The sequence below is a fragment of the Lissotriton helveticus genome, chromosome 2_1 (genome assembly GCF_964261635.1).
Source record: "Lissotriton helveticus chromosome 2_1, aLisHel1.1, whole genome shotgun sequence".
Taxonomy (NCBI): Eukaryota; Metazoa; Chordata; class Amphibia; order Caudata; family Salamandridae; genus Lissotriton; species Lissotriton helveticus.
The window spans coordinates 263,112,310-263,130,284 of record NC_136059.1 but is presented as its reverse complement, the minus strand read 5'-3'; the positions used below and the strand labels follow the sequence as shown (position 1 = coordinate 263,130,284).

General features: G+C 49.4%; 1 protein-coding gene across 1 annotated transcript in view; it reads left to right on the top strand.

Moving 5' to 3' along the window:
* The window catches only part of ACAA2 (acetyl-CoA acyltransferase 2), a 134,692-nt gene extending 119,013 nt beyond the window's left edge, over positions 1-15,679 (top strand). The window contains exons 9-10 of the mRNA XM_078674792.1: positions 13,923-14,077; positions 15,093-15,679. Coding sequence (XP_078530918.1) covers positions 13,923-14,077; positions 15,093-15,177 — 240 coding nt within the window. The 3' untranslated portion in view covers positions 15,178-15,679. The remainder of the gene's footprint in view (positions 1-13,922; positions 14,078-15,092) is intronic.
* Positions 15,680-17,975: the final 2,296 nt, after the last annotated feature.

Sequence of the window (17,975 nt, the reverse complement as noted above, 5' to 3'; positions counted from 1 at the left end):
TTGGAGGATCAGAGTTAATGAAACCATCGAAGGTGTACTGACACTGCGCCACAGAACAGATGGGGCACTCCGTGCGTCCCTAAGGCAGCCCTCCTGAGGTTGTAAATGGGGTGCTATGGATTACCCCCTCCACCACACATCCTCCTGAAGGCGGGTGCACTCACTCGCTGCGCTTGCATGCCTGGAAATTGCTCTTCTTCTTTGAAGTGTAGCCAGATGCTGCTGGCACAGTGAAAGACGGCTTGAAGCAGCCACTCCGTTTTTCATTAAAGAGCTTCCAACAGGCAGGTCCGAGTTTGCGGCTGCCCTGGGGGCAACACATTGATCGTAATAGAGAGGCAGTGCGCCCTTACCATAATACGGCCCTGATGTCCTTTATGTTGTATTTCTTCTCCCTTGAACACTTGGCACACTTGCACACGTAGAAAAACAATATAAAAGATAAGGCTAGGCCATGCTGGGTTGACCTGGTTTATGCCCCTTTGTCCTTCTACTTAAGCATTCCCAGTGTCCTTTAACAGTTCACAGTCCTTCCTCTGTAATACTTGATAAACTCTGATCTTTTTGAACCAATGGTGAGATGACACTGTAGACCATCCCCCGAGGTGCACTCACCCAACACCGCTTGAGGGTCTGCATAGTTGGGCAATCCTTTTCAGTCCTGACCTACTATTTGGTACTAAATACCTTTAGCTTCAGCTCTCCCAGAAACTTGTTAGATTCATAAAATTTAATGACCTGAATTTTCTGCTCAAGTTGTTGATTAGAACTTTTTAGGCATCCTAACCCTTGTTCTCTCTAACACCTGAATACACTTCAGTGTGGTTACGGACTGTTACTATAACAAATCCGTTCCAAAATATGACAGGTCTTACTCCTTATATATGAAATATGCGGCTAAACAGATGGAGAAAACAAATTATTCCATATTTTTCTGCTTGTGTAGTGAATCAATTGGACTGGATATGCCTCTGTCCTAGTTTTAAATCTTTCATTTTTAAAAATGGCAAAAATGTAGGTCTTAATTACTTATGTATATAATGTTCTTTTTTTCCCCTCTGAAAAAACCAAAGGTTATAGGGACGTTCTAGTTAGGCTGAGATTTCACACGTACGAAACCAGTGGAATTAAGTAGTTATAGTTACTTGAGCTATCTATAACGTATGCCCCAGCAGTGCACTGCTTATGACCTCACGTATTACATCTCTCATGACATGGTCAGTGACATCACTCATGACATCTCAAATGACATCACTGAGTGTAAGTGTTTTCAATAGTTTATGGGTTTTAAACATGTATACTAATCTACAACAAAAGTTAAATTAGTATACTAGGTGGACTACTACTTAGTGATACTACTTCTAATAAAATGTATATTATGTGAGTGGTTGTGTGACTATGTATCCTTGTGTGTTTGGGTGTGTAAGTAGCAGTATGGGTGTGTGAGTAGCTGTGTGGGTGAGTGACAAGCTGTGTGGGTGAGTGACAAGCTGTGTGAGTGGTGGTATTGTTTGAGTAAGTGGGTGTGTCCGTGGCTTTATGAGTGAGTGAATGGGTGTCTGAATGGCTGTATGAGTGAGTGGCTTTGTGGATAAGTGGCTTTGTGGGTGAGTGAGCAGCTGTTTAAGCGGGCATTTGGTTAAGTAAGTTGGTGGGTGAGTGGCTATTGCAGGTGTGTGAATGGCTGTATGGGTGAGTGAGCGGATGTGTGAATACATGTATTGTGAATGGATATGTAAGTGGTTGAGTGTTTGAATGCGTGAGTCAGGCTGTATGGTGAGTGAGTGAGTGGGTGTGTGAATAATGTATAGGTAAATAAGTGGTGTGTCAGTAGCTGTATGGGTGAGTGTGTGGCCATGCGAGTGGCTATATGAGAGAGTGACTCGTTGTATGAGTGGCTGTATGGGTGAGTGAATGGTTGTGTGAGTGGCTGTAGGAGTGAGTGAGTGGGTGTGTGACTGCCTCTATGGAAGAGTGAGTGGGTATATGAGCACTGGTATGGGTTTGTGAATGGGTATGTGAGGGTGGGTCAGTGGCCATACAAGAGGTACTGTGGGGTTGTGAGTGGTTTTGTGGATGATGTAATCATTGATGTCATTTGAGATGTCATCTGTGATGTCACTGACCATGTCATGAGTGATTTAATATGTGAGGAAACAAGCAGTGCATTGCGGGGGCACTAGTTATAGTTAGCTCAGGTAATTATAACTGCCAAATTTCATTGGTTTTGTGTAAGTGAAATCTCCGCCTACTATAACGTCTCTTTTTTTTGTTTTTTTCAGTGAATTTCTAGGGTTTTTAAATTCTATTTCCTAACTAGAACGTCCCTGTAACCTTTGTTTTTTTTAAGTGAGTTTTTATGATTTTTTTAACTAGTTTTCACGTTTGCAGAGTGGTGGAGAAGGGGGGCATGGCCTCCGTTGACCTCGCAGCAATATCGCTGAGTGGAACGTGCTGGAGGTAACAGAAGGGCTTGTTGGTCCCGAAGGACCCTCTGGAGCCAAGGGAACTTCATCCCCCAACCAGCACCGTGTCAGGAGGCGTATTTGCTGAGTGATGGAAAAAGGGGGCGAGGCTTCAGGCGAGTTGCCTGGTCGTTTAATTTTCTGATTGCGGCCCCAGGGACCTCATCCCCTAGGGCCAGGCAATTTTGGAATGGGGTGGGGGGGGGGGGGCACGGGGCCCTCGGCCTATTTTGGCCCCAAAGACCCCATTGCCCGGGTCATCCATCCTTCCATCCTTCCATCAAATTTTAGTAGGATCTGAGAGTCCACTGCAAAGACTTGTGTCCCCAGATATCTATATTCTTAAAACTTAAATATCTCAAACTACTGAACGGATTTACACAAAATCATAACAAGAATGCTTTCTGGACTAACATCTAGCTTCCTGCCAAATTTGGTGTAATTCCATTCAGCTGTTGGGGCTGTAGTCGTGTTCAAAAAATAAAAAATCCCCATAGATCTAAAATGGGGAAAACGTCTTTTGGGACCCCTCCTTCTTTCTCGGCCCCACCTTGAAGGATCACCCCAAAACGTTCAACACAACAGCTGAACCAGGAAGGGGAAGTTTTAAAAAAAATTGTGAAGATTTGTCATTTGGCGCAAAAGTTATTGGCAAAACAAAAAACACCTTTTCTATATAAACTTTGGTCCTAACTATAACTACCTACTGGCTAACAGTGATGTCATTTGAGATGTCATCAGTGATGTAATATGAAAGGTCATAAGCAGTGCATTGCAGGGGTGCGTGATATAGTTAGCTCAGCTAATTAGAAATGCTGTTTTTCACTGGTTTTGTATGAGTGAAGCCTGAGCCTAACTGTAACGTCGTTGTAACCTTTGGATTTTTTCAGTGAATTTCTAAAGTTTTTCTTAAATGCTATTCCTAACTATAATGTCCCTGTAACCTTTTGTTTTTTCAGTAAATAAATACATACAAGTGCCATGCCTATACAAAGTACAGATCAATAGTCCTATACTTTACCATGTTGCTATTCAATAACCTATGTAAATGTGTACGGTAAAATGGACACACATTGGTATATAAATAGCAGAGGTATTTTATTTTAGTAATGTTTTGTTCATGCTTTTGCTGTGGATTTTTGGTTGTGAGTATTGTTATCATTTAGTAAAGAGCCAGCTCTTGACTTGTCTTCTGAAGCTGATATGGTTCTCAGTGCATCTTATTTTTGGGGAGTAACAAAAAAAGGGGGCGGGGGAGCTGTCCCAAAAACGCAAAGTCTCCATGAGTTTTCTATAGACTTCTTCAAGAAGGGCCGCGCAAAAGCTGCTGAACGAAATTACACCAAATATGGAAGGAAACTCGATCTTGGTCCACAGATTGTGTTTTTTAAATTTTTTATTTAGTGTAAAACAAGTTCCGTAGTTTTTGAGAAATTAAGGTTGTCTCTACAGGTAGGCATTTCAGTTTTTTTTATTTTTGTATAAACTTTTTATTGGCCAACCAAACAAAGCACAGCAATGCAGTTTGTCAGAGACATACAATCAGATACAAGGTATGCATATATTACTTTTACATATGTTAATGGCACCCTGACTCTTCATTCCAATGTCTCTCCCTCAGCATGTAAAGGGACATACACTCTGCCTTCACTACGCCGTAGCTCCACAGTTGGAGACGAGCAAATTTCTCCCCTGTATGTATTCCAGACGGCCCATTTTCGATCCCATTTTTTAGGGAAGCCTCTGTGCTTGAAAACATCTTTCTCCGCAACCATAGCTCTGTCCATGTCAGCAATCCAGTCCTTAATTTCCGGCATCTCCCCCACTACCGCCTTTGTGCAATGTTTTGTTTCTCTAGCCCATCCCAGTGAAACCCATGATTTCTCGGTCTGTGTAAGGACAGTGGCGTCCCAGACATTTAGCAGACAAAGCTTAGGGGTAGTCATCAGTTTCTTCCCCCTGGCACTCACTTGTTTTTCGGTAACACCTTTCCAGTATGTTTGGGCAGCTGAAAACTCCCAGATAGTATGAAAGAAAGTCCCCTCTTGATGACACTATCTAAGACAAAAAGGATCAGCCCTCCTATCCATCTTAACCAGAACTCCTGCAGCGAGATAAACTCAATGAAGGATTTTAAGATGGACCAATCGCAGTCTCGTGTGGATGGCCACTTCCCAAGGGGAGGCCAAGGCGTTGCGTCAATCATCCTCTTCCAGCTCACCCAACTCCGCCTCCCAATTCTGCTGCATTCGCCTTAAAAGATCCCAGCAGTTATTGATACATTTTTAGGGCTCGGCCTCCGACCACGTAAGTGGGAGGAGTTTCGAGATCCTAATGTTAAAGAAGAGAAAAAAAAAGTATCTCCTAGGGCTTTGGCGAGACAAATTCCACACATTCCTTAGTGTGTTATGTCATCTGGCCAGTGATTCGTCTTCGTTGTGGTGTCGTTTTAATAGCCTTGAAGTGATAGGGTAAATGTAGTTTTCGTCCGCCATGTTGGGCATTTTTCGTTCGTGTGCGCGCAAAGAAGTACATTAATTATAATTAGGAGCTGTCAGGGTGCCTCCGTAAGTGAATCCAGATGGCCGGGCGCGTTCACCATTCAGCAGCGCTCAGCGCGCAGCTGCTCCATGCCAGGCCGGGAAAGGGCTTCATTAGTTCAAGAACAAGAGTCTGACGTTCTGTCATGGGCTGTTCTTTTAATCTCAGTTTCATTTTTTTTCTGGAATGGTCCGTGGCCGGTGTGAATGGAATTGTTCTCTCGAGTTTATAATGTGTTTCTTTGCAGCAGATTTTTTTTCTCGGAGTTGAGGTAATGAATAGCAAGCTGGCAGGCAGCGCCTTTTAGAACTATTTGCTTTCTGGGCAGAGTCCTGCAGTGGTGTTGAACTTCAGCATAGTCTGACAGGCTGCTGTATACTGAAAGAGCGCATAATTCTGTGAACGGTATTCCTTTATCGTAGGCTTCTCTTCCGTTTATTAAAAATAATTATTTACCTACATGCCATTAATAAGTTAAAAAATGTTTTCCAAATGCAAATAAAAGCCACAGTCTGACTTTTGCAACCACAAGGCGCTGCGGCTAACTGGAGATCTGACCTGCATCCCTCGGAAGCAATTAAAAAGCAGCTCTGTGGGGGCTTACCGAGCTTTAAATCAGCAGGCCGGGAGAAGTTTAACAATGTGCATGCACCCAAAAAAAAGCGCCACTTTACCCCACAAGAGCTCGAGTGCTGCTGTTGACAGATAACAGATGTTTACTGTTATCCGACTCGGTGGTACTCATTTTATCAACCTCAGAAGGATGAAAGGCTGAGTGGAGTCACACGTGCGACAGGCTAGTGAAGCCAATGCATATCTACAGGCTAGTAAAGCCAATGGATATCTACAGGCTAGCGATGACAGTGTATATTTACAGGCTAGCGATGACAGTGTATATTTACAGGCTAGCGATGACCGTGCATATGTACAGGCTAGCGATGACAGAGCATATCTACAGGCTAGCGATGACAGTGCATATCTACAGGCTAGTGAAGCCAATGCATATCTACAGGCTAGTAAAGCCAATGGATATCTACAGGCTAGCGATGATAGTGTATATTTACAGGCTAGCGATGACCGTGCATATGTACAGGCTAGCGATGACAGAGCATATCTACAGGCTAGCGATGACAGTGCATATCTACAGGCTTGTGAAGCCAATGCATATCTACAGGCTAGCGATGACAGAGCATATCTACAGGTTAGCGATGACAGTGCATATCTACAGGCTAGCGATGACAGTGCATATCTACAGGCTAGCGATGATAATGCATATCTACAGGCTAGCGATGACAGCGCATATCTAGCAGTGCAGAGTGGCGGGTGCAGAGTGGCGGGTGCAGAGTGGCGGGTGCAGAGTGGCGGGTGCAGAGTGGCGGGTGCAGAGTGGCGGTGCAGAGTGGCGGTGCAGAGTTGCTGTGCAGAGTGGCGGTGCAGAGTGCAGAGTGGCGGTGCAGAGTGCAGAGTGGCGGTGCAGAGTGGCGGTGCAGAGTGGCGGTGCAGAGTGGCGGTGCGGTGGTGCAGAGTGGCAGTGCAGAGTGCAGAGTGGCGGTGCAGAGTGCAGAGTGGCGGTGCAGAGTGCAGAGTGGCGGTGCAGAGTGCAGAGTGGCGGTGCAGAGTGCAGAGTGGCGGTGCAGAGTGCAGAGTGGCGGTGCAGAGTGCAGAGTGGCGGTGCAGAGTGCAGAGTGGCGGTGCAGAGTGGCGGTGCAGAGTGGCGGTGCAGAGTGGCGGTGCAGAGTGGCGGTGCAGAGTGGCGGTGCAGAGTGGCGGTGCAGAGTGGCGGTGCAGAGTGGCGGTGCAGAGTGGCGGTGCAGAGTGGCGGTGCAGAGTGGCGGTGCAGAGTGGCGGTGCAGAGTGGCGGTGCAGAGTGGCGGTGCAGAGTGGCGGTGCAGAGTGGCGGTGCAGAGTGGCGGTGCAGAGTGGCGGTGCAGAGTGGCGGTGCAGAGTGGCGGTGCAGAGTGGCGGTGCAGAGTGGCGGTGCAGAGTGGCGGTGCAGAGTGGCGGTGCAGAGTGGCGGTGCAGAGTGGCGGTGCAGAGTGGCGGTGCAGAGTGCAGAGTGGCGGTGCAGAGTGCAGAGTGGCGGTGCAGAGTGCAGAGTGGCGGTGCAGAGTGCAGAGTGGCGGCGCAGAGTGCAGAGTGGCGGCGCAGAGTGCAGAGTGGCGGTGCAGAGTGGCGGCGCCAGAGTGGCGGCGGCAGAGTGGCGGGGCAGAGTGGCGGGGCAGAGTGGCAGAGTGGCGGCGCAGAGTGGCGGCGCAGAGTGGCGGCGCAGAGTGGCGGTGCAGAGTGGCGGCGCAGAGTGGCGGCGCAGAGTGGCGGCGCAGAGTGGCGGCGCGGTGTGGCGGCGCAGAGTGGCGGCGCGGTGTGGCGGCGCAGAGTGGCGGCGCAGAGTGGCGGCGCAGAGTGGCGGCGCAGAGTGGCGGCGCAGAGTGGCGGCGCAGAGTGGCGGCGCAGAGTGGCGGCGCAGAGTGGCGGCGCAGAGTGGCGGCGCAGAGTGGCGGTGCAGAGTGGCGGTGCAGAGTGCAGAGTGGCGGTGCAGAGTGCAGAGTGGCGGCGCAGAGTGCAGAGTGGCGGCGCAGAGTGCAGAGTGGCGGCGCAGAGTGCAGAGTGGCGGCGCAGAGTGCAGAGTGGCGGCGCAGAGTGCAGAGTGGCGGCGCAGAGTGCAGAGTGGCGGCGCAGAGTGGCGGCGCAGAGTGCAGAGTGGCGGCGCAGAGTGGCGGCGCAGAGTGGCGGCGCAGAGTGGCGGCGCAGAGTGGCGGCGCAGAGTGGCGGCGCAGAGTGGCGGCGCAGAGTGCGGTGTGGCGGCGCAGAGTGCAGAGTGGCGGCGCAGAGTGCAGAGTGGCGGTGCAGAGTGGCGGTGCAGAGTGGCGGCGCAGAGTGCAGAGTGGCGGTGCAGAGTGGCGGTGCAGAGTGGCGGTGCAGAGTGGCGGTGCAGAGTGGCGGTGCAGAGTGGCGGTGCAGAGTGGCGGTGCAGAGTGGCGGTGCAGAGTGCAGAGTGGCGGTGCAGAGTGGCGGCGCAGAGTGGCGGCGCAGAGTGGCGGCGCAGAGTGGCGGCGTGGCGGCGCAGAGTGGCGGCGTGGCGGCGCAGAGTGGCGGCGCAGAGTGGCGGCGTGGCGGCGCAGAGTGGCGGCGCAGAGTGGCGGCGCAGAGTGGCGGCGCAGAGTGGCGGCGCAGAGTGGCGGCGCAGAGTGGCGGCGCAGAGTGGCGGCGCAGAGTGGCGGCGCAGAGTGGCGGCGCGGTGGTGCAGAGTGGCGGCGCGGAGGTGCAGAGTGGCGGTGCAGAGTGGCGGCGCAGAGTGCAGAGTGGCGGTGCAGAGTGGCGGTGCAGAGTGGCGGTGCAGAGTGGCGGTGCAGAGTGGCGGTGCAGAGTGGCGGTGCAGAGTGCAGAGTGGCGGCGCAGAGTGGCGGCGCAGAGTGGCGGCGCAGAGTGGCGGCGCAGAGTGGCGGCGCAGAGTGGCGGCGCAGAGTGGCGGCGCAGAGTGGCGGCGCAGAGTGGCGGCGCAGAGTGGCGGCGCGGTGGTGCAGAGTGGCGGTGCGGAGGTGCAGAGTGGCGGTGCGGAGGTGCAGAGTGGCGGTGCAGAGTGGCGGTGCGGAGGTGCAGAGTGGCGGCGCAGAGTGGCGGCGCAGAGTGGCGGCGCAGAGTGGCGGCGCAGAGTGGCGGCGCAGAGTGGCGGCGCAGAGTGGCGGCGCAGAGTGGCGGCGCAGAGTGGCGGCGCAGAGTGGCGGCGCAGAGTGGCGGCGCAGAGTGGCGGCGCAGAGTGGCGGCGCAGAGTGGCGGCGCAGAGTGGCGGCGCAGAGTGGCGGCGCAGAGTGGCGGCGCAGAGTGGCGGCGCAGAGTGGCGGTGCAGAGTGGCGGTGCAGAGCGGCGGTGCAGAGCGGCGGTGCAGAGTGCAGAGCGGCGGTGCAGAGCGGCGGTGCGGCGGTGCAGAGCGGCGGTGCAGAGTGGCAGTGCGGCGGTGCAGAGTGGCAGTGCGGTGGTGCAGAGTGGCGGTGCAGAGTGCAGAGTGGCGGTGCGGTGGTGCAGAGTGCAGAGTGGCGGTGCAGAGTGCAGAGTGGCGGTGCAGAGTGGCGGTGCAGAGTGGCGGTGCAGAGTGGCGGTGCAGAGTGGCGGTGCAGAGTGGCGGTGCAGAGTGGCGGTGCAGAGTGCAGAGTGGCGGTGCGGTGGTGCAGAGTGCAGAGTGGCGGTGCAGAGTGCAGAGTGGCGGTGCATAGTGGCGGTGCAGAGTGCAGAGTGGCGGTGCAGAGTGGCGGTGCAGAGTGCAGAGTGGCGGTGCAGAGTGGCGGTGCAGAGTGGCGGTGCAGAGTGGCGGTGCAGAGTGGCGGTGCAGAGTGGCGATGCAGAGTGGCGGTGCAGAGTGGCGGTGCAGAGTGGCGGTGCAGAGTGGCGGTGCAGAGTGGCGGTGCAGAGTGGCGGTGCAGAGTGGCGGTGCAGAGTGCAGAGTGGCGGTGCGGCGGTGCGGCGTGCAGAGTGGCGGTGCAGAGTGGCGGTGCAGAGTGGCGGTGCAGAGTGGCGGTGCAGAGTGGCGGTGCAGAGTGGCGGTGCAGAGTGGCGGTGCAGAGTGGCGGTGCAGAGTGGCGGTGCAGAGTGGCGGTGCAGAGTGCAGATGACAGTGCATATCTACAGGCTAGTGAAGCCAATGCATATCTACAGGCTAGCGATGACAGTGCATATCTACAGGCTAGCGATGACGGCGCATATCTACAGGCTAGCGATGACGGCGCATATCTACAGGCTAGCGATGACGGTGCATATCTACAGGCTAGTGAAGCCAATGCATATCTACAGGCTAGCGATGACAGTGCATATCTACAGGCTAGCAATGACAGTGCATACCTACAGGCTAGCGATGACAGTGCATACCTACAAGCTAGCGATGATAATGCATATCTACAGGCTAGCTACGACAGCGCATATCTACAGGATAGCAATGACAGCGCATATCTACAGGCTAGCGATGACAGCGCATATCTACAGGCTAGCGATGACGGCGCATACCTACAGGCTAGCGATGACAGTGCATATCTACAGGCTAGCAATGACAGTGCATACACTCACAAGGAGACCACAGCCAGCTGAGGTGCAATCTTCACCCACTCACAAGAACGACATCACAGGCAGCAGCAGTGCAAGCTTCTTACACTCACAAGGAGACCACAGGCAGCAGAGGTGCAAGCTTCTCACACATAAGAAGGACATCACAGGCAAGTGGTGCAATATTTGCACATTCACAAGGAGATCCCTAGCAGTACACACCACATGAACACACTCCATAACACATAGCAACAATACATTGGCATTTACAATGCCATTAGCTCAAACTCAAATAAATCCGAGCCCGATTGCATTTCTAATGCTTGTTTATATGTGAGGTATATGTCCTTCCTAGGCATTGGATCGAGTATCAGCCTATCCTCTAATGGGGAAGCCGCAGAAGTCGACCGCTCCCCGGTATAGCTGCTGTAAGCGCATGGCTAATCAGTAAATATCTAAATGTTTTGGATTGTGCAAGGTCGTATTCTTTCTGCAGGTCAGTAAAGGTGGCCAACCCCCTAGAATTCCACATGTCTCCAAATGTTGAAATACCCATCAGGTCCCACATAACAAATCCGGGGCAAGCACTCATACGACCCAGTTTCTCGGGTTCCCAGAGTTGGGTCGCACTTGTGATTTTATTGTGCCAGCCCATTTGTGTGCCAAGCTTCGATTGTGCATGCTGTCGGCCAGGTTAAGGCCCAGTTTGTTTGGATTAGTGTGAAGTGCTTTATTATAGTCGCCTTTTCCCATGAGCCACCAGTCTGTACGGAAACTCGGGTCTCCATTATCCCTATGTGCCCAATGGTTGATTACTGCAAGTTGAGATGCTTGATAGTATGACCAAAGGTCGTGTAGTGCAATTCCCCTGTCGTACCATCCCAGCAATAGTTTTTGCATTGCAATTCTTGGTGCCCGGCCAGAATCTTAACCTAGGTTTGTAAAGTGGCAATGTGTGTGTTTTAGATAACAAAAAAGTGATTGCAGCCTGTTGGACTTGGCCCTTTTTGCAAGGTCATCCCTAAACTTTTTGCCTTCCTCCTGTATTTTGTCTGACCTTTTTTTGTTGGTTTTATGACTGGCTTATTTGATTAACTGTCAGACCTTAGTACAGTGCACTGGGGGTGCCCAGGGCTGGTAAATCAAATGCTGCTGGAGGGCTTGCAGCACTGGTTGTGCCACCCACAGAAGCAGTCTGTAAAGTGTGTCTCAGGTCTACCATTGCAGAGCCTGTGTGCAGTCTGGTACTGCAATGTTGACTGGGCATTTGCACCCACTCGCCAGTCTCTAAACCTTCCCTTTTCTGCATATTAGTCTCCCCATGGTAGGCCCATGGGCAGGGTGCATTGTAGGTAAAAGGTAGGACATGCCATGATGTGTGTGACATGCCCTTATAGTGAATTACAGCCATTTTCGTTTTTCACTATTGCAAGTCTTCCATTTCTCCATAGGCCAGAATGGGCAGTTTGATAATAACATCTTATAATCCTACAGGCTCAGGAAACTAGGTAACATTTTGAGTTTAGTATGCCTGAACTCAGAATGATAAAATATATCTTTTAGTGAAGTTGGTGTTAACATTCTGTGTTTGAAAATACCACTTTTAGAAAGTAGGTATTTTCTTGCCTAACCGTCCAAGCCTGCCTCTGCTAGGTTGTGTATTTGTATTCCTTGTCTGGAGTTTGAGTGACAGGGGCTGGGGGATTCCAGGAAACAGGGTGAGTCAGCACAGGGCTGAATAGAGGTATCTGCATGTAGATGGGTGGGAGGAGTTGCACCTGGTACCTGAATAGGGCCGGGCCTACCTTCCACAATGCTAGTTCTGCCTCCTGTGGTGCGTCTGATGTCCCTGGCCCACACTGTCAAAGGAAAGGAGGAGTCTTGTCAACAAAGTGCTCCAGGACTGCACAGAACTGGTTTGGACTGTGTACAGGACCCTCTGCCTCCAGAGACAAAGGATTTGTTAGTATAAATATGGGAACCCAGAGCCCAGAACTTTAGATCACTTTTGGGAAACAAGAAGAACCTTTGCTGAGGAGAGGAATCAGAGAAACTGAAGAGGAGACTATCCCTAAGCTGAGTGCTGTTTCGGGGATTGGCCTGCAGTGGTTGCTTGACTGCTAAAGAAAGGAGAAAGGACTTTGTGCTACTTTCAAATCAACTTGTAAATGATCTCCAAGGATTTGAGATAGAGTTTGCCTCCTGCTAAAGTCTCAGGGACAACGGACTTCACCAACCAGCTCCCCTGCCTTCCCTTGCTGGGAATTGAAGTACCTGCTGTTGAGCTGCGCCTTCTGAGCGACTGCATGTCGCTGGGAGCTAGAAGCGTGACTCAAGACGAAGAAGCGTGTCGCCGCCGCAGCCGTTGTCGCATCACCGAAGAAGAGTATCGCAGTCGCAGCAGACGCCGTCGCATCACCGGAGAAGCGGGCTGCCGCCATTGCATCACCCGAAGCACCTCGCATCACCGGAGAAGAGTGTCAGCGTCGCAGTAGACGCCGTCGCCTCACCAGAAAAGCGGGTCGCCGGGCCTGTCGCTGCTTAGAAGAATCGTTGAGTCGCCGCACGGCCGTCGGGCGTGCACGCATCGTGTCGCATCAAGAAGAAGACACCATTTTGTTTCATTGCACCGGATCTTCATCGCATCACGGCACTGCTGGTCGCATCACCACGGAAGCGCAGTAAGAAACAGACGCATCCCCTACGCAGCAGTAGGGACCCGACGCATCACCGTTCTTCCGTGTAAGGAACCGACGCATCATCTTCCTGCAGATCAACGTATTGTTCTTGAAAAGAATAAAAACTTGAGTGGAGTAGAGAGACATTTCACACATGCTATCAATAGATGTCTTACATGTCGTACATGGTGTTAGTACCTCCTTGTACACATAGTGTGAGCCTGCTTTCCAATCGATGTATCTTTATATCGTCAAGTGGCTGGGGCTGCATGAGGGTTTTTTGGTTATTTCTAAGCAGTCATTTCTGGACAGCCCTCCACCCTTTCAAGATGGATGTCCTGTTTCACCTAGGAGGTCATTCCCTTTGTAAGGTGGTGTCACATTGGTCCAAGTTGCATTTACAGTTTTATATCTGCCAAACCTCTGGAAATTCCCCAACCAGAACTCTTTGTATTCCCCCCCGCCCCCGGACTTAGGTCCTGCCTAACAATTCCACAAGATGCAAACTATTTAGCAAGTAACCACAGTACTAGCCAATCAGCCCATCTGAGGATTAAAATAAGGACGTACAGAGTCACCCTCTGCTAATCGCAAAGCAGGGTGTCCTCTCAGTGAAGCTGCACCATCCATAAATTTCTCACCTCTTTGCCAACCGACCTCTGTGCTGAAATCTTTTAAGAGACCGGCATACCTGCTCAGTCTCACCATGATGAATGCACTGATGCTGGGACCCTCTGGTAGATATTGTCAAACTTACAATTCCTACAGCCATGTCTTGGTTCAAATACTACTGCAGCCACATCTAAGACTCCAGTGGCTGGCTGCAACCAGGATGGAACTTGAAAGTCTCTGCATTATTTCAGGGAGATGGAGGTTCAGTGTGACCTTCTGAAATGTATGGTGTAACTGACCGAGAATTGTGTAAGGGATGACGCGTTTATAAAGATGTGCACCTCTGTCACTGCACTCTAGTATCTCTAAAAATAGACTGTTTTTAAGAATCTCCTCAGTTGTAAGCTTTAATTGACAACCAACAATTTGGCACCTATGTGCCTTACTGTCTTAGGGATGCAACAGATACCTCAGTGATTCTTCAGCTGTCCATAAAGTACCACAATACTGTCACTACTTGATGTCTTTCCTATCCAGTAAAGTGTCAAGTTTTTTTTTGTATTATACTTCTTAACCCGGTGTTCTCTCTTGTGTTAAGGTAAATGAAGCTTTTGCCCCACAGTATCTGTCTGTTGAGAAGGATCTAGGTCTGGACCCAGAAAAGACCAATGTCAATGGAGGAGCCATTGCACTGGGTCACCCATTAGGGGCATCAGGATCAAGAATCACTGCCCACCTTGTTCATGAGCTACGGTCAGTATGCATTGTATGCTTCTGTGAAACACTAACAAAGTATTGCCATATTTCATGAATCTTGTTACAGGAGACGTGTCTTACTGGTGATTCTGTAATGCTTTTTTGCTCTGTATATGATCCCTTTTTTGAAAAGTTAATTTATTTTCACACAGTACCTTTTTTGATTGGCTAATAAACACTACCATTAAACCATTTGGATTGTGAAACTAGCTAGCAGATTGAGCACTACATGGTGCGTATGCAGGCAGACAGGTGAAGCACAGTCTGTGCAAGCCACTGCCCCTGTCACCCAGCCCGGTGCAGTCCTCTGCTTCTTCTCAAGTACAGCTTGACAGTGCATGCATTTTATTGGGAACTACAAACATGGGGCTAACTGGGTGTAAAGTTGGAGACGCCAGGACCTAAGAAAGACTTGACCAATCACACCAATGTGAGTTTACCCACACTTCATTGGGGACGTTTATGAAGGGCATTCCTTGAGGTTGCCATTGTTCTTTTGAGCTATCGACTGAAATGTGCTGCATTACCGGGGACTCGTTCCAATCATTGTAAATCGCTCCCATTTTGTTGATGAATAAGGTGGGTATAAGTAATCCTCTGAAATAAGAGAATGACGACTTTTGCAAAAAAAAGGAATGTCATTATATCAACATTTTATAAAACGTCTGAACCTCTTGTACCAGCAGGTATGAGGTGAAATTGGTACCAGAAATATTTGGTCCCTGTAGATGGTGCAACACATTGAATCCAGAAAGCATTATATCAATGTTCTAGCAGGCTGAGCATGCGTCAAAAAAAGAACAGAAGCAGGACGAAGGGGTAGCTAAATTGGTTAATACACAGTACCGTGCAGTGCAGCTTGGCTGACATTGGTTTAGTTACTTGGAGGAGGCCTCTATAGCTGGGCTGAAACATGCTTTCTTAAAGACCATGCAGCGCCTAGCAGTGCCTTTCTCTTGGAGCCTAACGAGAAAGTGGTTGTGAGTAACTCTCCTTGTGCTTTCTTTCGTAGGCGTCGTGGTGGCAAATATGCAGTAGGATCGGCCTGCATAGGCGGTGGGCAAGGAATCGCTATAATCATTGAAGCCTCGGCGTAAAAGATGGACAACATCAAGAGACTGACTTCTTCGTGGGTTACTTGGCTGATATTGAAAAACGTTGTCAGTTCTGGGGACTAGCAAAAAGCATACTAATAACGATGAAGGAATGTTTGTACGCACTACATAAAGCATTTCTGATAACGTTTATAGGCCAGAAGAAAGCATTTGTAAAACATATGTGCCTTTTTTAAGTACCATCAATCTGCAGTGTGCTTTCAAGTCCAAGTACCTTGTAAAATGTATATGTCTGCATTTCAAAATATACTGTCTTTACCACTCGGATCAATAATGTGTCAGGGATTACGTATGTCAAAATCTACTTTGCAAAAAATGCCTAACCTATGCAGCCCTCAAAAGGTTTGTAGCTGATATTGCCTACACAACATGCTTCCTAGATTTAAATAGTTTTTGAAAATGACCATATCATTTTGACTGCACAAGGAAATAAATGCCTAATTTTAGGTACTTTTAAGATTAAAATATCAGAATGTTTGACAAACGCTTCTACTGTATTTCTTAAAAATTCTGTTCACATGTATATTCGATATTTGGATTATCGTACTGCCACTGTGATTGAGACTGTTTTGGCTTAGTTTCTGCTTGTCTGTGCTCTGTCTCATCAATGCTCCAAAGCACTGTGTGTGAATGCATATGTGAACTGCCATTAAGATGGAATGCAAGCAAGTGGTACGAGGCAACCTGAAATGTGCCACTTGTCACTCTGAGGCTGTTTGTTAGGGCAAGCTTTGCTATTTTGAATCTACACTCCTAAAGGTGCTCACCTCAAATCGTCTACTTGGTGATCTACGGATTCTCTGGGCACCATGGCGTTATCTGGACAAGATGTCTACTTTGTTTGCTTTTTATTTTGTATATTAGTTGGAACATAAGGGTGCCACATTAGCCTTTGTTTTTTAACCTACAAATAAAAAATGTGGGATGGTAACTCTGGGTGTTATGGGATTCAGCTGTGAAAAATGAGGCATTGTAATGCTGAAACCAATTTTATCCTGTATTTTGTCGTGTATGTCTTGGTATCACACACTCATTTCTACATAGTGAAAGTAAAGTGAAAGTAGTGTAGCTCAGTTTTTAGGTGGTTACCGAGACGAAAGCTGAGAAAGTAAAGAAGAGTTTCCATCAATGCTGTAGGTATTTTGACGCATGCAATTTTATTTATATATATATATATATATATATATATATATATATATATATATATATATATATATTGCCTACTGGCGGTCGCCAGTAGGTAGTTATAGTTAGGATTGTTTTCTATAGGGAAATTGCAACATTCTATTGGGAATAACTTTGGCGCCGGTTGAGGAATCTGCCTGAAATTCTCCTCAAATTTGCCTCGCGGCGCTCCGGTCCTTCCCTGAAAGTTTGGGGGGGATTCGTCAAGCGGGGGGCGAGATAAAAGGGGGGTCCCAAAACGTGTTTTCCCCATGTTAATTTCCATGGGGCGGTTGGACTCCCTTTTAGCCCTAACGGCTGAATGGATTTCCACCAAACTTGGCAAAATTGTAGGGACTGGTAGCCCGATGTGCCTTTGCTATGTCTCAAGATATGTGCTCCAGTGGATTTTGAGTAATTTAGGTTAAAAAAAATATATATATCTATAAGCGCGCCCCGGTACGCGCACCGGGGATCGCACCAGGCGCGTACCGCGAGTTCGCGCGCGGAAAGCTGATTGGCTCTCGGGTGTCTGTCAACATTCCAAACAGTCCGGAGCGGCCGCCATCTTGTGTCTCGGTAGGATCGAGACACAAGAGGTGGCAAAAACAAAGGGGGAAATGACCATAAGGGGGCAGGGTAGACCCCTCCTGACCCCCTAGGTTTGATGTAGGGGCCATAAAAGGTCCTCGCGGGGCAAAAAAAAAAATGTTCGATTTTCGCGGGGGGGAGCGCCCGGTACGCGCACCGGGGAGCGTACCGGGGAGCGTACTTTGGTGAAAAATAGTGAAAAATGTTAGTGTAAAATAATCATTTTGAGTGATCAGAGGTAGGGTAGCTGAGTAAAGAGCTTTTGGGTTCTGTGGCTGATTTAGGTACCTACAAGTACATCCCACACACATCCACACGCACATACCCCACACACACATTCACACACACCTCACACACCCACACCCAAACACCCCACACACCCACACACACACCTTACACCCCCAACCCCCCCCACACCCACACACCCCACACACACACACACCTCACCCCCCCCACACCACACACACACACCTCACAGACACACCCCACACACACCTCCCCCCCCCCCGCCCCCCCCCACACACACATGGGGAAAACCCAGTGAAACAGTAACATAATAATTTAAAGTGCTTAGAGGTAGGGTAGCTCTGAATAGAGTTGTAGTGTTGTTGTGTTGTGTGGGTGATTTAAGTATCAGCATGTAGTTACCAATGCAGAGTCTTAAATTCAATGTTCACCGTCTCCTCTGTAGATAATTTGCATGTTGTTACAGAAGTTATTGTGGTATATGGAATCCATACCACAGTCTGTCAGGAAAGCAGAAACAGATCCTTTAAGGACTCCCTGAGAAGGCCTAGGGGATCATGGGTAGTCTACCCTGCTCCCTTATGATGTTTTCAAGTATCACATTTTACTCTCTTCTGAATCTACACAAAATTGGCGGTGATATGGTGCATTAGAGACCGAGAGTGAGAGAAAGGAGGCAGGAGATGAAAAAGAGATGTGAAAAACACATTGGAGATAATATAGTGGGAGAAAGGAAGTAACTATGAGCAAACTTACTATGTAACACAAAAAAGTTGTAC